The 21,859-nt window shown below is 36.9% G+C and overlaps 3 protein-coding genes and 1 long non-coding RNA gene across 18 annotated transcripts in view; 1 reads left to right on the top strand and 3 right to left on the bottom strand.

Annotated features, from left to right (window-relative positions):
• Nucleotides 1-3,335, bottom strand: part of FAM149B1 (family with sequence similarity 149 member B1) — a 19,397-nt gene extending 16,062 nt beyond the window's left edge. For all 9 annotated transcript variants that reach the window (XR_011922458.1, XR_011922457.1, XR_011922460.1 and 6 more), the window contains exons 1-4: nt 3,278-3,335; nt 2,768-2,852; nt 1,136-1,237; nt 348-471 (exon numbers count right to left, since the gene is read on the bottom strand). Coding sequence is in view for 4 of the 9 variants with exons in the window: in XM_072424253.1 (XP_072280354.1) it covers nt 348-471; nt 1,136-1,237; nt 2,768-2,814 (273 nt within the window). In the remaining 5 variants the exon portion in view is untranslated. The remainder of the gene's footprint in view (nt 1-347; nt 472-1,135; nt 1,238-2,767; nt 2,853-3,277) is intronic.
• A 17-nt stretch (nt 3,336-3,352) lies between these two features.
• Nucleotides 3,353-17,277, top strand: ECD (ecdysoneless cell cycle regulator). The gene is made up of 14 exons (XM_072424251.1): nt 3,353-3,472; nt 5,213-5,419; nt 7,227-7,344; nt 7,551-7,638; nt 7,763-7,938; nt 8,811-9,003; nt 9,916-10,044; nt 11,159-11,284; nt 12,246-12,331; nt 13,271-13,377; nt 13,829-14,009; nt 14,703-14,770; nt 15,057-15,274; nt 15,503-17,277. Exons 2-14 carry the CDS (start codon nt 5,215-5,217, stop codon nt 15,743-15,745), a joined length of 1,938 nt encoding a protein of 645 aa, XP_072280352.1. The 5' UTR covers nt 3,353-3,472; nt 5,213-5,214; the 3' UTR covers nt 15,746-17,277.
• LOC140339521 (uncharacterized) lies at nt 6,769-12,977 on the bottom strand. Its single transcript, XR_011922462.1, has 3 exons — nt 12,941-12,977; nt 9,186-9,311; nt 6,769-7,019 (listed from the first exon to the last, which is right to left on the bottom strand). It is a non-coding gene; the product is annotated as an uncharacterized lncRNA (long non-coding RNA).
• Nucleotides 17,278-18,417: 1,140 nt separating the features above from the next.
• NUDT13 (nudix hydrolase 13) overlaps nt 18,418-21,859 on the bottom strand; it is a 20,635-nt gene continuing 17,193 nt past the window's right edge. For all 7 annotated transcript variants that reach the window (XM_072424257.1, XM_072424263.1, XM_072424261.1 and 4 more), the window contains 2 exons: nt 21,346-21,494; nt 18,418-20,364 (listed from right to left, as the gene is read on the bottom strand). In XM_072424257.1, the coding sequence (XP_072280358.1) occupies nt 20,155-20,364; nt 21,346-21,494 (359 nt within the window). In that variant the 3' untranslated portion in view covers nt 18,418-20,154. The remainder of the gene's footprint in view (nt 20,365-21,345; nt 21,495-21,859) is intronic.

The following is a 21,859-nucleotide window of genomic DNA, read 5'->3' on the forward strand; positions in this document are numbered from 1 at the left end:
TGTACAGGATCGGTGCTATACGATCGTTCGCAGATATCGTGCAGGATCGTTCGTCGTTCGTTTACAAACGATAATAATTGGAAGTGTGTACGTAGCTTTACTGAACTACTTGATATATGCCTTTTAGCACCAACCTGTACAGAACTAAATGTCATAGGCCTCTTACCTCCAACCATGTACAACTGCTACTTTGCTTCTTTTTTATGTTTGAAATGTTTACTTGCAAAACCAAGATTTTATGTATAAACTAAAAAATAATAAGAACAAAAGCTTGACTCTAAACTACTGCCGTTTAACAGATTCACTGTTTTCCCTTACATTTTTAGGTAAGCAAGCATTGTACTTACATCAAAACCCCAAGATATAACCGAGCTGTTATCAGTGGATAGTTCAGCACAGCTTTCAAATTCTGACCATGAACTCTCTGTGTCATTTCTCTGGAATCCAGAACTTTCTGAAACTTCCGGTGTACTGATAAGAAATAAAAAAATCACAGATACCTAAATTAATCCAGACATATATAAAAAATTAAAACTTACATATCAATCTGCAGGTATACTACAAATACTACTATCTGTAGTACTTAACTATAGTCTATGTATTATCTAGTCACAGGAAAATATTCTATGTGCAGTTTGAAATACAAGAAGTACTGTAAATAGTAAAGGATCTACAAAACCAAACGAATTTTCTACATTTATCACACCTACTCAAAAGGACTGGCTTACTAAATAGTGCTGTGAATGTATAAGCTGCCAACAGCCTGAATGTGTTTTATCATGCTTACCAAACCTCAATGAAGCAGGGTGATCCAGCAAACCTGGAATGGATCTGGTCATGGACTGAAAACATTTGCTAACAAACAGGAAATGACTTGCTGGATCACACTGGTGAAATTGTATCCTCTCCAGCCTTGGAGAGCTTGAATTAATCAAGCACACAGTGTTCAACCCAGGCATTTTTTGAAGCTGGATGGTGGCCACTGTACAGTGAACCAACTCTTCAGTAACCACCCAAAAACAGCAGGGTGGATACTGAAAAATGCCAGGTGGTGCGCCCAGATAAAAGGGGCTGGGGAGAACACTGTTACAATTACTAAGCAGCACTATAGCCTCAAAAACAATCCAGATTGTACCTTTCATATTCAACAGCTGCTACATATCGTTCACTACCACGAGATGCCGGTAAAGTGTCCGGAGGAGGATGATTCTCTGCAGCTTTGGCAAGGGTCTGATTTCTGCAAATTTACACAAAGATTTCCACTGAATACATTATTAAAAGCCAGCTACACAGCTAACAAGTTTGTAGATTTAAGACACAAGAAATGTAGCAAATGTTCCTTGATCATATTATAGCTCACAGGTTAATAGCAATGCATGCTGCTTAAATAAAATGTGTAGATATCAGTAGTAATATTATAATAAACAAACATACAACCTAGTACGTCAGAAAATATGTCCAAACCATTGCATTAAAAAATGGATTTCCCTGAGTTTAGTAGTAGCCAAACTTTAATTATTATACCAGTGTATACAATCCGTTCTTATTATTGTGATATAACTATCATGATTTACTGCTATACCTCTCAGTGGTAGCTTCTACCATCAACATATTAGTAGCTAAAGCAGGAGTCCGGCACTGTGAGTATATAATGTGTGGCTTTAGCACCACACAGACATGAAAAAAACATTTTTTTTCCCTTCACTGATAAAGAATGAAATTCCTGTGTAAGTTATAAGTCTCTGAAGTAGTTTACATAGGGCTATGTGAAAGCACTGAAAGTAAAGTCTTGTATAGATGTGTAATGGATGTCAGAGGGCTGTGGCTGGAAACAGTCTTTTGTGATTGTTTCCTTTGACAGATGAACAAACAAGCCCCGTACACACAGCGCCATTCTGTTCTATAGGGAGGGGGAGGATGAGTGAACGGCACCTCATGCTCTACTCCATAAAAATGCACAGCGATTGTTCATCAAGTCACCATGGTGGATTGATGAAAGACCTTAGGCGACCATTTTACATGTAAGCTTTTCACTTAAGATTAACAATTATTCTCATCCTGGGCAAAAACTATTATCTGACATGTACGTAGCTTTAGTCACATTGTCCTCAAAAGAATTTTCTTTGGATCCTGCTGGAAAACAATGAGGGATAGAGAAAAAGAAAATCATATACTGGAGGGGGGTGGGGAATTCAAGCAAACCTATTGATCTGCCCTAAATGAGCAAAAACACAGGTTTGCTTTTACCTGAACTCGAACACCTATTTTATCTGTAATACCCCCCTAATTCCCAACTGTTTTCCCTTACCTTCCACCAAACCAAAGTTTGAGTGTATCAGACACATTAGGCCTGATGTATTAAAGCTCTCCAAGGCTGGAGAGGATATACTTTCATCAGTAAATGGATTTGGAATGGATTTCTTCAAAGTCGTTTGTTATTTGCTAGCAAATGTTTTCAATCCTGGACCAGATCCATTCCAGGTTTTCTGGATCTTTCTGATGAAAGTGAATCCTCTGCAGCGATGGAGAGCTTTAATGAATCAGGCCCTGTAAGTCCAGCTAACTTGTGCTAAGAACAAAATTATTAGGCACTTCTACCTTCTTTCACACACACATGAATAGCTCAGGGATTTGACCGGCATCCTTTGATATAAAAAATAAAGATACAAGTAAAAAAAAAAATAACATAAGCAGCGGTAATAGCACTAGAAACATGGAATGTGAAATAAACAATGAATTTGTTTTCATTATCATACGGATAACTTACATTTGTAAAATCTGTGATACAGGTTTCCTTTTGTATCTGGAAATCATTCTAGTTCCCCAGTGACTTATTCATGTCTCCAACATGCCTGCATTGTACACAAATATACGTTAGTTGGTATATTTTCATTCACTTAGGACATGTGACTGCCATGCCAGTATTGTTATTTGATCACATGGTTTTCTGGCTGTGATGTCAGCCAGAGACATGCTAGTCACGTGACTTTGCTTTTAAACAAAAGGTTAGGGTTTTTGTTACGTTGGGGTTTCCAAATATTAAAGCTGCTAACACAGTGACCACACACACTACACATAAGTGAGATATTATTGTGGCCGGTCTGCTCCTTTTCCTCCACATCCTCTCACAGAATGACATAATTCTACATGTATAGTACAGAGCCCCTGCTCCTCTAATCCTGTGTCATTCATACAGAACATTGGTCTATGAAGCACCGTCCTCTGTATATTAAGTCCTTTATCTACCGTCTGTACGAGCCAACAATATCCATCTCACCATCATCCTCCAGCTGTCAGGCCGCAGTCAGGACGCTCCATAGTCGTCATGACAGCCGGAAACGTCATCTTAAGGGCCGCAAGTTGTCACATGTCTGTGCAGGAGGCGCCTTGTGATGACGTCAAGAAGGAAAATACCCATGGAGTATATGAAGTGTGACAACGCTGTATGATAGCTGAAGAGGACTCAGTGCAGGTATTGGCTCAGTGCAACTCCACACTAAACATTACCTATTTTGCCAAAGTTTTATATTTCATTTTCTTCAATATTATTTAGTGATATATTAAGTGTTAGACCTAAAGCTCATATAGTGTGTTACTTCCCCCATCTCTTAGATTGTAAGCTCTTTGGGGCAGGGTCCTCCCCTCCTCCTCCTGTGTCATTGTCTGTATTCATCTGTCATTTGCAACCCCTATTTAATGTACAGTGCTGTGTAAGCTCAACTGATTTATTAAATGAAGTTTAATACATTCTGGGTGCATCAGGTGTACAAAGTCTTGCTGTAGCTATAGGGAGAGGGAACCTGCCAGTGGTGGCAGAGAAGGGCTCTTAGTTACTGTATGGCAGCAGTGATCAGACACATCCTATACTAAGGCTATGTACACACAAGCAATAACTGACATTGGAAAAGATCTTTGACGATCCTTTCCAATGACTAACGACTGCAGGATGCATAAATGAGTGCTGTGTATACATCGCCGTTCTGCTCTATAGAGCAGCACCCCACTGCGCTCTCTCCCCTTCACTTCCATAACGATCATTCGTCGTCCGTGGATCCGCCAGGACGGTTGTTTGGATGATGGACAATAAGCGCTGTATACACACCAGATTCTTGTCTGATATTGGGGGGGCGGGGGGGCGACTCAGATTCGCCTTCTTCAGCATGCTGGCAGGGAACAGGCTTTCTACAGAGGTTTAGACAGTTATTTTTATAGAAAACAAACTGTAACACCTGTGTTTAATGCAGCTGGAATGTTTATAACTGAAATAAACTGAAAATTCAGTTATGCTTTAAAAAGATATATATTATTCCATACAACATTCCATTCATAATTCCAAAAGCTCAGAGAGGGGAATAGATAGAGCATTTCATATAAACTTTAACTTAATGATCTCATTCCAAAAGTCATTTTTAAAAGTACTGGAAAAAAGGAAAATATAAATAAAATAAAGGAAAAAATGCTGGGAGCCTCAGGATGGATAAAAGGGACATCAGACATATATACATATACTTGTAGAACGTCCATTCACACAGACCATATCAAAAATGTAGCTAATATATAGATGAAAAAAGAAAATGGTCAGCAGTCACATTGTCATCCAGAGACACAATAGCCAAAGTCTTTTGTCATCACAAAAGACTCCAAAGTTTTTATTCAACATTTTTTTCAAGCTCAGATATATAAAGATGTGCCTAGCATGTTGACTGTTTACACAGTGAATAGTTTGGGAGTCATGTCTAGTGCATAAAAAAAGTTAGTCAAATAGATATTTCTACACTAGAACTTAGAGAGGCTGTGAAAACCAGATCTTGTTTTTATTGTATTTATATAGCATCAACATATTACGCAGCGCTTTACAAAGTCTATAGTCATGTCACTAGCTGTCCCTCAAAGGAGCTCACAATCTAATGTCCCTACCATAGTCATATGTCATTATCACAGTCTAAGGACTATTTGGGGGGAAGCCAATTAACCTAATGTTTTTGGGATTAGAGGAAACTGGAGTACCCGGAGGAAACCCATACAAACACTGGGAGAACCTGCACACTCCATGCAGATAATGTCCTGGCCGAGATGCGAACCTGGGATCATTACAAACCAAGCAGATTATACAGCAAGGCCAATGTATAGATTTTATATATATATATATATATATATATATAATTTTTTTTTTTTTTTTTTTGTGTAACAAGAAATCATTTCTGTATTTCAGTAATGGATACCGAACGGAAATTGATGGTCGTGGAAGATTTTGTAGAATATCGTCTTTTCCTGGTATGCAATGAACACAGTAATGCTGAGAAAAACAAACAAATTTTGCAGCAGTACACAGAGCAGATACTGGCCAAACTTGCTCCTCTACTGGCTGGCTACATCTGGCAAAACCAACCATTTAACCTCAGGGTAAAATCAAAGAAAGGTAAGCTGATTCCTCCTAATCTCCATTTTGATATTTTCCATTGTGTATATCAATGTAGGTCTTGCAATGAAAGTATATGTGCGTGCCCAGCCACATTCATGGGTATTCCAGAAATCACAAGAGGATCCATTCACTAAAGCTTGGCACACACTGACTTTTCATTGCAGTTTGTTCTCTGACATTTCAATCAAAAACTGTGTTTTTTTTTCATTTGTTTTATTGCTAGATTGACTACATGTTAATCAACTTGTGCATTATTTTAGGAATGGAACATTGTAATAGAGAAAAAAATGTATTTGGGATAAAATAGAAAATACAATACAGTTACCAAAAGAAAACATCATAGCGAATTGGCCCTAACATAGAGTAAAATGCCTGCGAGTCCTAGGCATCAATACTTCCAGGAAAGATCAATTTTATCTCTCCTATGTCATACAGGGCGAGAAAACATTGTTTTAACAGCAAGACTTTATTGTCTGCTAAACCTTATATATATAAAAAAAAAATATTCTATACAGTTAATTCTCCAAGTTTCTTAGAGGGTGAGTTGAGCAGTAAGTTTCCTATTTGCATGTAAACCAAGTAGCCTGATAAATCCTTATTAGGTGTCAGTCAGTGCTTTTGTTTAAATTTTTATGATTGTTTTTATGCTTTTATATTTGGATGTTTGTTGGCTAGTTGTGCCACATGGTTTCTATTAGGGGGAAAATCTGAGCGAGATTATCCCACCATTGGCATAAGCCCCATACTGATGGTCCAAGGTCTGTTCCATGACAGTGGTGATATATCATGTTTTCTTCCTAGGATATTGGGTTACCTTGCCACAAGACTTTAATGCCTTGAATTGAGCCAATACACTGATTCCTAACGGGAGAGCCTAGTGCTGCTGACCTAGAGAATTGTGAGCCACTAGATCAGTGTTTCCCAACTAGGGTTCCTCCAGAGGTTGCTAGGGGTTCCTTGAGCAATGAGCAATTTGTGACTCAGAGCAGTTACCACTGACACCAATGATCTTTCTGGCATCTGTAAGGGTGGCAGCCTTCCCAATAGCCAGCAATGTAGGAAGCATTGCTTTCGTGGACCACTGAGCCAATGTAATGTGAGCTGTGGATATAGTAATTATGGCAGAGGTTCCCTGAAAACCTGAAAGTTATTTCAAGAGGTTCCCCCATGTTAAAAAGGTTGAGAAACACTGCAAAGATTATTATGCAATCTTCTAAAGCTTTTGTCACTATAAATGTAAACTTGGATGAAAGCCCCTAATATTAACCATTAATTAGGAACATAGAAAGTATAAAAAGCCATACACCAAAAGCAATTTTTTTGAACAACGAAGTTCAAGAAAAGCATATCATCAAAGCATTTTATTTCATATACATATAAACATATACCAACACATTACATACTAATAGAAATCACTAGCCATCATATTAGATATAGAAGGTTGATCTCGGTGTGTATACTGGATTGATAAGTAATGATATGACACCCCTCCAGAGGTTGGCTTCTGTAAGCTATTTTTTTCACAGTGGAGGGGAGATCTATGCGTCAGCACGATTTGTAGCAACTAGGCTGCTTCCTCAGCAACTAGAGATTACATCTAGATAAAATGAACAATGATATTGTAATTCTAGTCTAATAACAAATGAATACAACAAAAAGAGTACATAGGTAAAATAATAGTCACATGAATAAAACTACAAAGTCGTGAATATGGTTGGGTCTGCTATGCACACACAAGTAGGTGGACTGATGGAAGCAGCACTATGAATACATAATTTAATTATTTTTTTTCTTTTTTTGTTAGGTAACACTCCGGCTCACATTGGAGGTAAAACACATTTTGGTGACAATATTGAGGATGAGTGGTTCATTGTTTATTTAATCAAGCTAGTTACAAAAGAGTTTCCCGAACTAGCAGCCAGGTACTGTGTGTTTTTTTTGTTTTTTTGTTTTTTTTTATTACTTCCATGGTACTGTCATTGCTCAATGTTGTAAAGCAGTTTACAATGTAGAATGTAGTACAGAAAAACTCAGAACATACATTGCTGTAAACAGACTACATGAAGATCCACTTTCTGCATATTAATAAAATCCTGTGCTAAAAAGTTTTGACATTGGTCTTATATAGGGTTGAAGACAATGATGGAGAATTTCTGTTAATTGAAGCAGCTGATTTCCTGCCCAAATGGGTGAAGCCGGAAAATAGTTTCAATCGAGTAAGTAATCTCTATATTGATTAACATGTCCATTGTGCATAGATAAATATGGGGAAAACTTTTTGTGCTGTATTAACAAATGACTCTGATGAAACCAACATTTGAATTTTGTTTTCCTGTGCAGGTTTTATTTTACCATGGAAATTTGTGTATCATCCCACCGCAGCAGGATGAAGGAGACCTGCCTGACCCATCATCCAATATGAATGTATTGCAAGCTCTAAAACTACTCTCTGAATACCCAGATGGTTTCTTGGCATCAGAACCCATCACAAAGGCTATTGAAAGGCGAATTAAAGGGTATAGACTTTTATAATTATGTCTTATAATATAATAGTCTCTATTATTTTCTAAAACCATTGTTTGTGAAAATGGTAAAAAGCATCTGCAGGAGCCAAAAGTTTCCCGGTCAATTTACCTATATCATAACTTAAACTTGATAAAAGCTGGCAATGTTTTGTAAAAAGGAGGAATTACAATTTTTTTTTGTCTTTCTTTATACACATTCAGAACAAGCGCATTTTGATTCTGACCCACTCAGTGCTATTGCACCTTTCCACGTCACACAGCATCCTCAATGTAATTTAATGGGATTGATTGGAATAAATGGATACTACTGTGTTAAGATTTTAAAGATCTCTCTGATTCGGGTTTGCATCCACAAATCATTTTTTATATAGAACAGATATAAAATTATGTTTGTCTTTGTATATTTTTCTAACAGACCGGAGAGTAATGGTATACAATACCATAGCACCAGTCAAAAAAAACTCCAGGCAAGAAATGTTTATTCATTTCAGGTAGCTTGTGGAAGGGGTATATTTATGTTTAATAGGTTCTTATTGCTATATTTAGAGACACTTCCTCAAACTTCCTGACCTTGGCAATAAAACCTTAGTTAAGATTCTGCCTTATTCCAGTATCTGACACAGGCTGAGACAACCAACAGTTTAAAATTGTTTTACATTTTTCAGTTGGTTGTGGATTGCACCGATCTATTCAGCTATTTTTGTGTTTGAAGAAGCAGTTAAAGGTGGTTGCAATGGCCCTCAAGTTGCTATGTGTATGAGTGGCATTAAACCCTAGGAATGTCAATCACACAAAAAGACCCTAAATTTGTCTGGCTTATTGTATGTTGTCACTGATCACAGCCTTATGTTTTTTCTCTAAAGGTACCCTGAAAAAATGAAGGAATCGTTCCACCGAGCGCATTGCTTTGTGCCAGCTGGGATTGCAGCTGTATTAAAGGAACGCCCACAGTTTTTAGCAGCAGCAGTACAAGCATTTTACCTCCGGGATCCTTTAGACCTGAAAGCCTGCAGGACTTTTCGTCATTTCCTGCCTGAGACACGTGTCCTCACCTCGGTAATAGACTACTCATATTTTTAGAGCTTCAATTGTAATAATTTCTTAGATCAAGTTATTTACTAACTCTTAACCCCCCTAGCATTAGTTCAGGGTGAGACTCGGGGTGGATTTTCCATGCAAAAAGCAGTAACCCCCAGTCACACTCGCGGTCGCTTTAAACATAAAAATAACCCACTTACCTTGTTTCGTCGGGGTCCACCAGTGTCCTGCTGGGGACACGTCCTGCTCCTCCGTTCTCCAGCTGCGAAGTGCTGGGGGTTTCCCGATGACGTCGGAACATGCGTCGATGCGGGCAGAAGGATCGGCTGGAAGTTTAAATAATTTTGTTTTGGATTCAATACAAAATAGTCCAATACAAAAAAATTTTCATATAATTAATATATATATTATACATGCTACTGTACAGTTATATTACATTGATCACTTTGAGGGTTGGGTTGACACATTTTGCACAATCTGATGTAACAGAAGGCAATAATTTTCTCAAGACTCCCTTCCCCCAGTAAGCACTCCCTGTAGATTTTAAGTAAGTCACAAAATGACTTGCAGGAGCTCAGGCACTGCACATAAAGTTAGTAATCTGAATGACAGACACCAGACATTAGTCAAGTCATTTCAGGTACTCAGTTCAGGAACTAGGATCTGACCCCTGATGATGCCTGAAGAAGTAAAGCTCTGTCCTTCTGGGAAGAAGGAATGATGAAGGCATTGCCAGTGGGAGTACTATGATCCCTATAGGAGAAAAACACATTACTTAGCATGCATGTGCTTAAATCAATGAGTCTAGGTCTGATTAACCATCATACATCTAACTATTTTGTGTATATTCATGTTCTGATGAAATATAAATACCTTTATAGGCCTCTTTTTTTTTTAATTCCATTGTTGTCTTAATCTGTGTTTTACCAGGTGACATTCACAAAATGTTTGTATGCGCAGCTCACCCAACAGAGGTTTCAGGCTGACAAACGTAGTGGATATACCCTTCCTGCCCTATCACATCCTAAGTATAAGGCATATGAACTTGGAATGAAGCTGGTAAATAATTATCTAATAGGGTTTTCCTGTTATAATTTCATGTTTCACAAAGCTTTCATACTTCTAGTGAACTTGTCTTTTTTTTTTGTTTTTTATGCAGACATATTGTCTGTGCACTAGGAAGAAAATTCCAACCTTCAAGCTATTCTGTGCTATCTCATAGCCTTCAATTATTTCCTTCCTCGGCACATATTATTCAGGACAGGTTTAAGTCTGGTTGCAATTAAACGTCTCAGAACAACTCTTACTCATTACTTATATAGGAATTACTATTCTTACCTGATAAGAGTGATAGTTATATACCTCCCTAAAGCTGAGTAAAAATAATGCACCAACTGCACCAAATTGGTTACAGGAAAGGTAGCAGTGCTCAAGCTTACTACATTAATTTTGTAATTTCCCATGTGCTGAAATGTGTAGATTCAATGTAGCAACCACAAGCTTTCTAGTCTGATGAAGTCAAATTTAAAAATGTTGATAATAATGCAAAATGTTATGTACTAGAAAGCCCACACTGCTTAGAACTCTAATACCATACCTATATGCATAATATTTATAGAATTGTGCTATGGAATGCACCAAGGGGGCACCAAGTATTGGTTGGAATGAGGACCTTTTTTTCTAAATAACCTTAGTGTCACAGAAAGAGACATTTGTCACCATCCTAATGTTAAGTGTAATGCAAAACAGATGTAAAACAGATGTTAAAATGCCATTTAAATCTTAGGTTATCACACTATATGTGTCCAAGAGGTGAATACTAAAGCATACGGTTACATTTACACGTTCAATAATTGACATTGGAAAGGATCTTTCACAATCCTTTCCAACAACAAAAGACTGAATCAGGGCTGTACATACAGCGTCGTTCTGCTCTATGGAGAGGGGGAGAACGACGGAGGGGCACCCCGCTGCACTTACTCCCCTTCACTTCCATTACGATTGTTCGTCCTTTGTTGGATCTGGCAGGACAAATCCATGGACGATGAACAACCAGCCCTGTACACACGTCAGATTCCCGTCCAATATCAGCCCTGAGGGGATTATCAGGTGAGAATCATTGTACAAAGCCTAACAATGCATACATTGATATTTTACCATTTTTCATGTTTAGGCACATGGATTTGAGATTCTTTGTTCAAAATGTGCTGCATCCCCTTCAGAGGTTACAAGACAGCCCTTTAAAAGCCCACTGTGGACCGGATTTCTCAACACTTTGAAAAAGAATGATTTCTTTAAGGTATAATGTATGATTGAACAAACACAGTCTTTTTTTAATTATTTGTAAATTTAATTGGCTTGATATACATATTATTGTATTGTAATGTTTCCTACCTTGTAACTACACATACATTGTCACTGTGTACATGGAAGCAGTCATGTGAACCTATTACACAGGCTCTGCTGCTTTCTCTGCATTGCTATATGCATGTGCTTTACCACTCCTTCCTATTCAGTGAATTGTCTAATTCAATTAAAGCAATTTTCTCCCTTTTTGCTATCCTATTATGTATTACACAAAGGATGATTCATTTTTACAACTGAAATCCCCCTCTAGAGGCTAATCTACAAATCTTATTATTTAAAGTACAGCTCAGTTTTTATACAAAACTCCAGTATATGTTTCTACACCCATCCTTAGCTAGTATTTTAAAAATTTAGACCTCAGAAGCAGTGCATGTTTCAGTTGTTTAAAATACATGTGTTAACTTGGGATGTATCATATACAGTAACATTTATGTCATTTGTTTGATGCTAGTATCGTTATGTGTAAGATTTGGTAGTGTAGTACAATGTATACTTCGGTGTTTCTTAACTAGGATTCCTCGGGAGGTTGCCAGGGGTTCTATGAGCAATGAGCAATTTGTGCTTCCCAGGTCATTTTAACTGATACCAATGATCCATTTGGCTGTGAGCTATGGATATAGCAGTGTTCCACCCAGAAATTTTTTTTCAACTGAGTGGCAGCCCCTATATCATCAACCAACTTATCAGTAACTAACCAAAAAGTGCCAGATGGTGAGCCCAGCTAAAAGGGACTGGGGAGAACACTTATATAGTAATTATAGTAGGAGTTCCATAAGACCTCCAAAATTATTTTAAGGGTTTCCCTTGTTAAAAAGATCAAGAAACGCTGATGTAAACTGTCATTAAAAACTTTGCTTTTGATAATACTTGGTGCTCGCTGTCTCTACATTTAGGGTGAAATGGAGGGGTCTGCACAATACTGTGAACTTCTGAAGAAAGCAGAGATTTATTTCCAGCAGTCAGTTTTCAGACCTAGCAGGTAATTCCTTATATAATCCATTAACAATATATACATATATACCAGTTTTCTTCACACTTTGTAAAATAAAATGAATATATAAATATATTAGGAAGTTATATATATTTTTTATGTTAGTAGGATTGGTTCTACATAAAAACACACAAACACATGCAGTGTATTTGTTTAGTGGTGCATTCATTTTTAACACTGATTCTGTGTCGTTAATTTTCACACTTTCCGATATTGTTTACAACATTGGCACAATGTAATCCATCCAAGCACAGACTTACCCAAAGGGCTACAGAATGGAAAGTCATCTATGCATCGCACCAGAGACTGATTAAAATAATCGGGGATAAGGTCTACATTTGAAGTATTGACCCCTATTATTTAGCCAGCATAAAATAATGTGTACATATTAATTATAATATGGTGTTAGGCTTTCCCTTCCTCATGTTCTATGCATTTCTACTGGCCAGTGATATATCCCATCATAATGATGGTCCAAAATAAATGTGTGGCACTGGGGCTTAACTGCAAATTTTAACACTCGTGGAAATAATCACAACACCTGATATTCATATGAAGGAGAGGTTATGTAAGGCTGCTGCAGGTATGTACACTCACCTCTTGGAAATCTGGGAGTAGCTTCAATGTTGATGAGTTTCTATTGATGGCATCAGTTTGCCTTAAACTGGAGACATTTCTGAGATCATTCTGCATTTATTATTGGGTGAATTTGACCTTTTTCAAACCTGCTTTTTACTTGGCTCAAGCCATAGACCTATGTGGGAATACAAAAATCACTTGACATTAAAACCTATTGACAGGGCCCCCTAAAATGAAAGATATTTTAACATCAGAATTAACACATGGCTTTTTTTTATGCAATGTATTATGTGTAAATAATTGAAACAGTTTAAGTCTGTGATTAGTATGTACGTTTTAATCCCACAGTTCAACAACTGTTAGCACTGGTGAGGAAATTTTGAGCTTGCTTAATTCCATACCTGTGAACTTGGAAGAGTTGAAAAAAGAAGAAACTGACCTTCCACCAGATGAAGGTAACTTTCGATGCCTATGTTTTTACCGATTATTAAGTGAGATTTGGGTGAGTCTTACCACTGTAGCTCCAAACCATTGTGGTCACTGTAGCATTGTTGTATGGATGTAGAGTTCTCTGTACTTGAGTTCCAGGACCTGCACAGCTGCGGTCATTCTGGGGGGCTTTTCACTATTTTTGCTCTATTATATATGTAGGAAATGCAACACAGATACCAGAACTGTCAAAGGTCTGGCAGAAACAACCAATTTTCAAGACAAGAACATGGATATTAATACAGCTAATGGTGTACTCAGCCCACCTGTCTCTGTCAGTTACCTAAATATCACATTTGGTAGTACTGACTCTTTAGCCATTATTTATCCTTTAATAACATACATATACATGTTTTAGTTGTATTTATAACTTGCTTTGTAGCACTCTGCACTCATAAAATGCTATTTTGTTTAAAGATGACAGCTGGTTGGACATTTCTCCAGAAAAACTTGAACAGATCCTACAGGATGCAGCAGGCTCAAAGGAAATCCCATCATCCTCCGACAGTGCCCAGAGTTTTAACCTGGCTGAAGTAACAGACAGCATGAAGGCCTTTATATCAAAAGTGTCATCACATGAAGGAGCAGAGGTGCCCTGGTATGTGTGTAATATTAGCTTAGTCATTTGGCCCTAGTCCAGCCTGGACTTCCTGTGAATTACCAAAATTTCAGGATTGTACATGCAAGCAACAGGGGACCAGAAAAATATATTCCTTATGTTACAAGGATTGTAGTATGAGAACTGACACTGCAAAATAACTTGTTGGGCCTTAAAAATTAAGCATGTAATATGTACAAGTTTGTGTATATTTGTATATTATTTAGAACTAAAAAATAGGTTTTAATTCTGTTAATATTTTTACTATTTACAATATTTAGAGTGTCTCTTCACTCCACGGAAGCTTATGTTAAAATTAAGTATTATAAACAAAATTATATAAATCATTATTTTAAAAATGTTCTAAACATTAAATACAATAAAAAAACAATTGACCCAATTCTTTATAAATTCTCTACACTGTATACACTGCAGAAAAGAAACCAGCAGAATGAGCTGACATAGTGCCTAAACCCAAAACAAGGGGTCCCTTTGATTGCATATTTATCTGCTCAATAAAGGAATATAGCTCTTCCCTGCATTTCAATGTGCCACTAATTGATGTTTTATGGTAGCGTCTTTAAAAATGCATAGATTCTTGTTTTGGAACAACGTTGTATATCTACACCTATATCAAGTTATATTAAAAAAAACTCTAGTTATTAATTTATTTTCCCTGCCTTACTAATCTAGGTTACCTTCTGAAGCGCCAATTACATTCGATATTGATTCATTTACAAGTGCATTGGAAAAAATACTTGGTAAGTTTTTGTGGCTTGTTATTGTATTGTGTTAAGTGTGATTTAAAGTTACATTTTTTATTTCATATTTTACATTTAAGTAAAAATATGGATTAAAAGAAACCCTGCTTCTGGACTCGACCATGTGGTCAAGAACAAAGCCAACAAGACTTATCCCAAAAGAGAATACATTGTGAGAAAGATGAGTCTGTTCTTCCTGCAAATGTATTAATCTCAGCCAGTGGTCAGCTGTGATAAACTGTTTATTTGGCGTCTTTCTTCTGGAATCATTTCATGTATTTTACAGGTCCTAGCCCAGAAGAGCTGGACTCTGATGATTTAGAGTCTGAGGAGGATTTTGATCTGCTAGATAGTGATGAGGATGAGGATGAGGATGTGGATGACAATGAGGAATCACCCCTTGGTGCAGATGCCCTAAAAAGCTTGCACTCTTATATGGATGTTCTGGACAGAGAACTAGCACAAACCAACATTGGAAAAAGTTTCACCAAGAAGAAAAATGAGGTGAGGTTATAAAGCTGGTTAGCAGATAAAATTACATGTTCTCACATGTCATTTAAGAGCAGATACAAAAATTTATAAAAGTTTTTTTCTTATGTACGTGTATGATGTTTTTGCTGCAACAGCAACGTTGTTTCAGCAGCCAAATGAAGTAGCCAAACATCAAAAAATTGGGAATACAGGTCCTAATTTTTATTGACCCATCATTCGCTAATGTTTGTCACTTTACAGGGTGGAGCGTCACATCATGAGCCCCAGGAAGACCACGACAGTACCTCTGAAGAAGAGCCATGCCAGGAGAAGTCAGATTTGGCACCTGTAGATGTGGACTTGAATCTGGTGACCAATATCCTTGAATCTTTCAGTTCCCAGTCTGGACTAGCTGGACCAGCTTCCAATTTATTACAAAGTATGGGAGTACACCTGCCAGACAACACTGACAAGGAGACAATTGAAAATCCTACAAAGCAATGACATTTGCATATACCTAATTTAGACTCCAATCAACTTCTGCTTTCTTCACATATTAGGAGGATTAAAAACCATGGACTGTTTTATATATTGATCAGTGGAATCTATGCACTGAATTCTTTAGAGAACTTCCAACTTATTTGGTGGAAGTTAAAAGTGAAATAAGCGATTGATCTTTAAATTGTGGGTCACATGGAGTGCTTTGAGAATAAATAATCCTTTATTATTTATTTAATCACCTAAATGCTTAGAAGAAAATACTTCCCCGAGATTACCATTGTTCTCCCTTTAAAAATATGGTTGACACAACTTCCTGTTAAGAAAAATAGTTTGTTGCTGCCCCCCAGCTCTAGCCTGCTGACTGCACAGTAAAAGAGTAGTCATAGTCCTTTTCAGTCCACTCACTATGCTTTTTTTCTTCTATTAGCATGTTCCTTATCCATGCAAAAAGTACAACAGATTAGCTTCCAGTCCTTATTCCACTTCTTATTCTTTAGCTAAAGTTCTGATGTATAGGGAATTATTAGAGATTACCATCAAGTCAAATTAAGGTACTTATAGGAACATTTAAATAATAGATTTATTATTTTATTACAGAATACTTTGGTGCACTAGATATGTATCTTTTGCATGTCAGAAATTAAGCTTCAACAAGCCCTCATATTCATTCCAGTGAGGTTTGCACCCTGAGGATTTTGCATACCGCAGTTGGTTTAGTGATTGTGTTGATAGGCAAATGTGGCCTGGTTTAAGGTGCATTTAGGTTGCCATTCCGATCAGATTAGGAATCTTCTGAGTTTCTTTAGAGATGATGCAGACCTCCATCTGTACCCCAGCATCTTACAGACATGAACTTTGCACCCAGATATTGAACTGCTCTAATAGCACCATACCCATTTTATTATTAAGAACACCCATTTCCAGCCTATGTCTATGTGGCACAACTAAATCCTGATTGACCAGATGGCTGCTCAAGTCAGGACCTAATGGGATTTACATTCTGCTAACCACTAGTCAGGAATACATAGAAATAGCACACAATATTACCACAGCATATGACTAACAAGCATGAGTGATGGCTGCACAATTTAGGGATAGAGAGAGATTTAGCACATTTTGAAAATCATTTTGCTCTATTAGGAGGTTTATTTTGTAATATACTAAGCATCTCCAGCAAACCTACAATCATAATAAAAAGTTGTTTGGATGTCAGGTATTGAAAGTGAAAGGAAATCTGAATTGTCTATTGTAACTTGTCAAAACATGGCTTATGCTGACACCATGACACCTGGGATCTTATTTTACAGGTCACACAAATATGTCTTTCAGGCCTTTTGATGCATGACATCCTTTAGGGCATTTAGATTATTCTTGGATCTTTCTACTTGTGTATGAAGACAAACACATTGTCATACTTGTATGTGAAAGCTGTTATTTAATATTTTTCAAAAAAAATTCATTGTAAAAGAAATGCAACTTGCCTGTTTTGTATTATTTTATATTAAGCTAAATAAAACCTACAACATAAACATGAATAGTGCTTGCATGGTCTTCTGCAATTTGTTACACAGCAACAGCAGACGTTCCTATGTCGGGCTATAAGCAGTGACCTGAAATGTTGCTACTATTCTGAAACTAGAGGTATTTATATAGGGAGTGGATTCAAATAACTAAATTATTTATTCGGTATGTGAATAACTTATTAGAGTAAAGCATGTAGGTTGAAACCTTACTACTTATGACTTATTAGGTACTAAAGTTATGGATGAATATAACATCCAGGGAATACACGGGTTATGTCAGTAACTTTATCACTGCATCCTAACATGACTATTAATATGACTGGATGCAGCCATAATGATCTGACAGGTTTACTATATTGGTTGTAGTAAATAGGAATTCATTGCCATTCTGAATTCAGCTCAGAATGAAAAGAAACTCTGGCTTAATCCACATGTGGGGAGAAGAATAATTCCTACTGTAATTGTTTGAAAAGTTTGTAAAATATAATACAAATCTTCAATATATTTATCTCCGACAGATCATTGTTTTGTGCTTATGATTAGCTTATGATTAGTTTTAGTTGCAAAGTTATTAAAAAAAAAAAAAACAAACTACTTTATACATTACCAAATGCTAAATTTTATTATATATCATTTATATGCAGATCATTCAAATATACCAGCTTTTGTTTGCTTCAAGTGGGTTTTGCATTGCTATACAAAAAAATAACTTGATACAGGTCAAATGCATGTGCCAGTAAATTCTGCATGTTCTCAGAAGCTCAGAAAGCAGTGTGCCAACATCTTTGTTTTGCCCTTCTTCTGCCTACGCCACCTTATCTCGCACTGCACAGCCTGGGTGATGTAGCCTGCAGTAGATGGGGAGCAAAAAAAGTGCCTGGCATTTTCTTTTTCCCCATTAAAAGAAAATCTCCCACTGCACATGCATGAAATCAGCATTTTCTTTTTCTCCATTGAAGAAAAAGGCCGGGCATGCACAGGTGGAGCAGCCAAATTGTTTTAACCCCCCCACAAAAAAAGGAAGGTAATTTTATATTCAGTATATTTTTTATGCAAGGTAGTTTAGGTCCGTTTTAATGCTTTATCCATTGCTCATCTGTCAGAGGTATCATTAAAATATTATAATTTGATGAATTAAACAATACATTCACATTTTTGTAATACTGTATTTATTTTAATCAAATCTTGGCTCACATTATAACATATTTTAATACATCATCATCCAGAGCAGCGTTAAATCACATTTAGATGGACTAACCCTTTAAGCAAGGTAGAGTATATAATGGAGTTTGCCCTGAAGAATTAAACTCTAATCCAAAGTCTCAGAACTTAATTTGTCTCTCTCAGTGTCCATTTGTGCAATTAAAAATAGGCAACACAAGTCAGAAATTTGTTCATACACAAAATATAATAAAACTGAAATCCAGGAAAGCAGCAAAACACTGTGTTGTGATCTATGCACCATGCCAGTCCAAATATTAAGGTACCTGAATTCCACTGCAGTTAAGCAACACAATTTGGCTTTAGACTAAGGTATAGAAAGAAGATAAAAAGACAAATTTAGGTATCTATATATTTAAATAATCTGCTTGCTATCTGAACAGCGGATTAGTATTACTGTAGTGTCTCTGCCTTTTCCTGTAAGCAAGCTCCCAGGGTTAGAGTGGCAGCACACTGCCCTGCAGCCAAGCCTGGATGAATGCCAAAGGCCCTACTTATTCCTATCTGTCTTGGTTATAGAAAGCTGATATAAACCACCATATTACCTACCTATATTAGCCGTTTTTAAAATACACAAAAAAATGTAATAAATACATAATTGTTAATGTGATATTACACTTGAAGTTCTTTCTTTCTTGGTTATTTATTGCACATCAGGTGGGATAGAGATCTAGCAGCCAGTGGTGCACAGTACTGATAAATTGGTAAGGCACATGGGCAATCCATGTAATATCATTAAAAAAAATGGTAATTCCACTTGTTACTAAAAATCACTCAAAAATCTTCCTCTGCATCTAAAAAGTGACTAGAAAAATATTGTCATATGCTGATGTAAGCATTTACACTTCCTATGTTCTAGCACAGCATTTTAACACACACAATGCCCCTTTCAGCCAATAATATCTACAACATATGATAGATGGAGTGGGCGACAAGCTAAACAAAGCACCAAGATGAAGAGGGGGCCTGCCATCATCATCCATAGCTGCACCTTACCCTGTTCCTGCTCATTCTCTGAATAGAGAAAATGAGTAAATCGAGCAGTGTAAACTGTTCCAGCCACTGCATATAGTTAACACTTATTATTCTGTTCCTTATTGCAGTGATTTCTTAAAAAGTGAACTTTGTCTCTCCTTTGTTTAACCTGACACATATGTTTCCTATAAATCATTTACATTAATTATAATATTCCTAAAAAAACTTCAATCCTAAAAATGTATTTGTTACTTTCCTTTTTTACATTTTGATGATCCAAATCTGTCCTGTACATACAATGTAAAATAGTTTTAAAAGGTAATATAATGTGTTTAAAAAGTTCTAAAACAAAATGTTAGAAAGCAGTTTTAATACTGGCAGACCAACAAAATACCCCTTCTATCCCAGATAATCTGACCTTGGTTGTTAAATAGATATGGCTGATATTAGAAAGACAAATACTTTTATTTCTATTAATATTTAGGGGGTAGGTAAAATATGTGTATATCCCATAGCTGAATAACAACCAATGTGTACACTGGTACTAAGCCACAACAAATACAATCGTATATATGGAGTCATTCATATTTCTGTAGAGTATGACATTCATGGACCCTCATTTGATAGTGGCATTGTTGCACTTACAGGGCTGGCACTTTTATAGTATAAGTGGAGCACCAATTTCTGATTGTCCTAAATGTTTATTTTTTCTTCCAAGCGTGTCTTCTGTATTTGTACCCACTCCTGAATTAGATAATGCGCGATTGCAAACCTTGGTGGTACCCATACTGGCCTCGTGCCATCTGCCATTTTTGGAGGCATTATTTGCACCTGCAGAGCTTCAATTACCTCTTCCAAGCTGAACCACCTGGCATCTTTCAACTCTGCTTTGTTGATATCGAGCTGAATGGGAGATATTGAACAACATTATTAGCATACAAATTCAATGTTTATAGCGGTTTCGCTCTCTAGAATTTCCACTGTGCATTCATTATTTCTATTTAAAGCCAAAATTCAGCTCACATTTTTTCATTTCAGTTTAAACTACCATGAAAAAGAAAGTTCCATTAGCAGGGGGACAGGTTCAGAGAGATGCTTCCTGCCTAGTCGATTAAGACTTGATTCAACAGTAGTCAAAGTATTAGAGTATTATGGTAAGGATCACTAGCTTATTACATAACAGTGGCCAGTTTCTGGGTTAGCTATAGACTGATCTATATTTGTATTATTACCACCGCACTGTGGAAATATTAATGGAGAAAGTGCAGTCTCATCTAAAAATAAAATGCATTATTGGGTCAGTAATAAACATGAATACCATTGTTTATTAAGAACAAAGGGCTAAACAAGAGAGTTGTCCAGGAGAGTTAAGCAGCATACACACGTGCAATTCTTGTCATTGGAAAGGATCTTTCACGATCCTTTCCAACGATAAGAACCGCAAGATGCATGAACATACAGCACCGTTCTGCTCTATGGAGAGGGGACCCTGCTGCGTGCTCTCCCCCTTCCCTTGCATTAGGATCGCTCGTCATATATCGTTCGTGGATCCCCCAGGACGGATCCACGGATGATGAATGACGTGGGCTGTACACAAGCCAGATTCTCGCCCGATATCTGGCCGATGCCGATTATCGGGCGAGAAAAATTTGACATGTGTAGGTAGCTTTAAAGTGGTTTGTTTTGTTCAGCTAATATTAGTCTATTATTAACTGATGCAATTAGCCCCAGACACATTTGGCATTATTCAGCTGATGCACATGGGACAATGTCAAGGACTAACCTGCAGGCTCAGATGTCATCTTATGATTTGGACAGATCTAGTCCATCAGAAAATGTGTTCATATTTATGTATTGTAGAAATATGAGAAATATACTGCTCACCTTATCATCTTTGACCGTAGCTTGACATGCTATCATCAGGGAACTCATAGGGAAAGGCCAATGTTGGGATCCATAATATCGAAGAGAGTCAACTTCTAATCCAACTTCTTCGGCTACCTCTCTCCGAACAGTCTCCTCTAGTGTCTCACCTTCAATGTAAAAAAAGGTGTTCTTTCTTTTTTACCCTTCAAAGGTTCAATTCAAAATTAAAAGATCCACACATCCAATTTGTGGAAGAGAAGAACTTTTTAGTAATTACATTACTGACTAAAGGAAGTGAAGTGGACTGGTACTTCTACAAAGTTTAATAAAAGCTCAATTGGTGGGCAGGTAATTTTAGTTCTGATTGTTACTTAGAGTCAAATATTAATTGCTGCATCAGTACAAGAAAGGCACACAGTGCGTTATGTGTAAAACTTGATCCAAATTTGAGCACACATTTTACACAAATTTTGTAAATGTTTGGCACAAGATAACTTTTTAGGCTCTCTACTTGTGCTGCAGTTATCAGTTA

The sequence above is a fragment of the Pyxicephalus adspersus genome, chromosome 10 (genome assembly GCF_032062135.1).
Source record: "Pyxicephalus adspersus chromosome 10, UCB_Pads_2.0, whole genome shotgun sequence".
Taxonomy (NCBI): domain Eukaryota; kingdom Metazoa; phylum Chordata; class Amphibia; order Anura; family Pyxicephalidae; genus Pyxicephalus; species Pyxicephalus adspersus.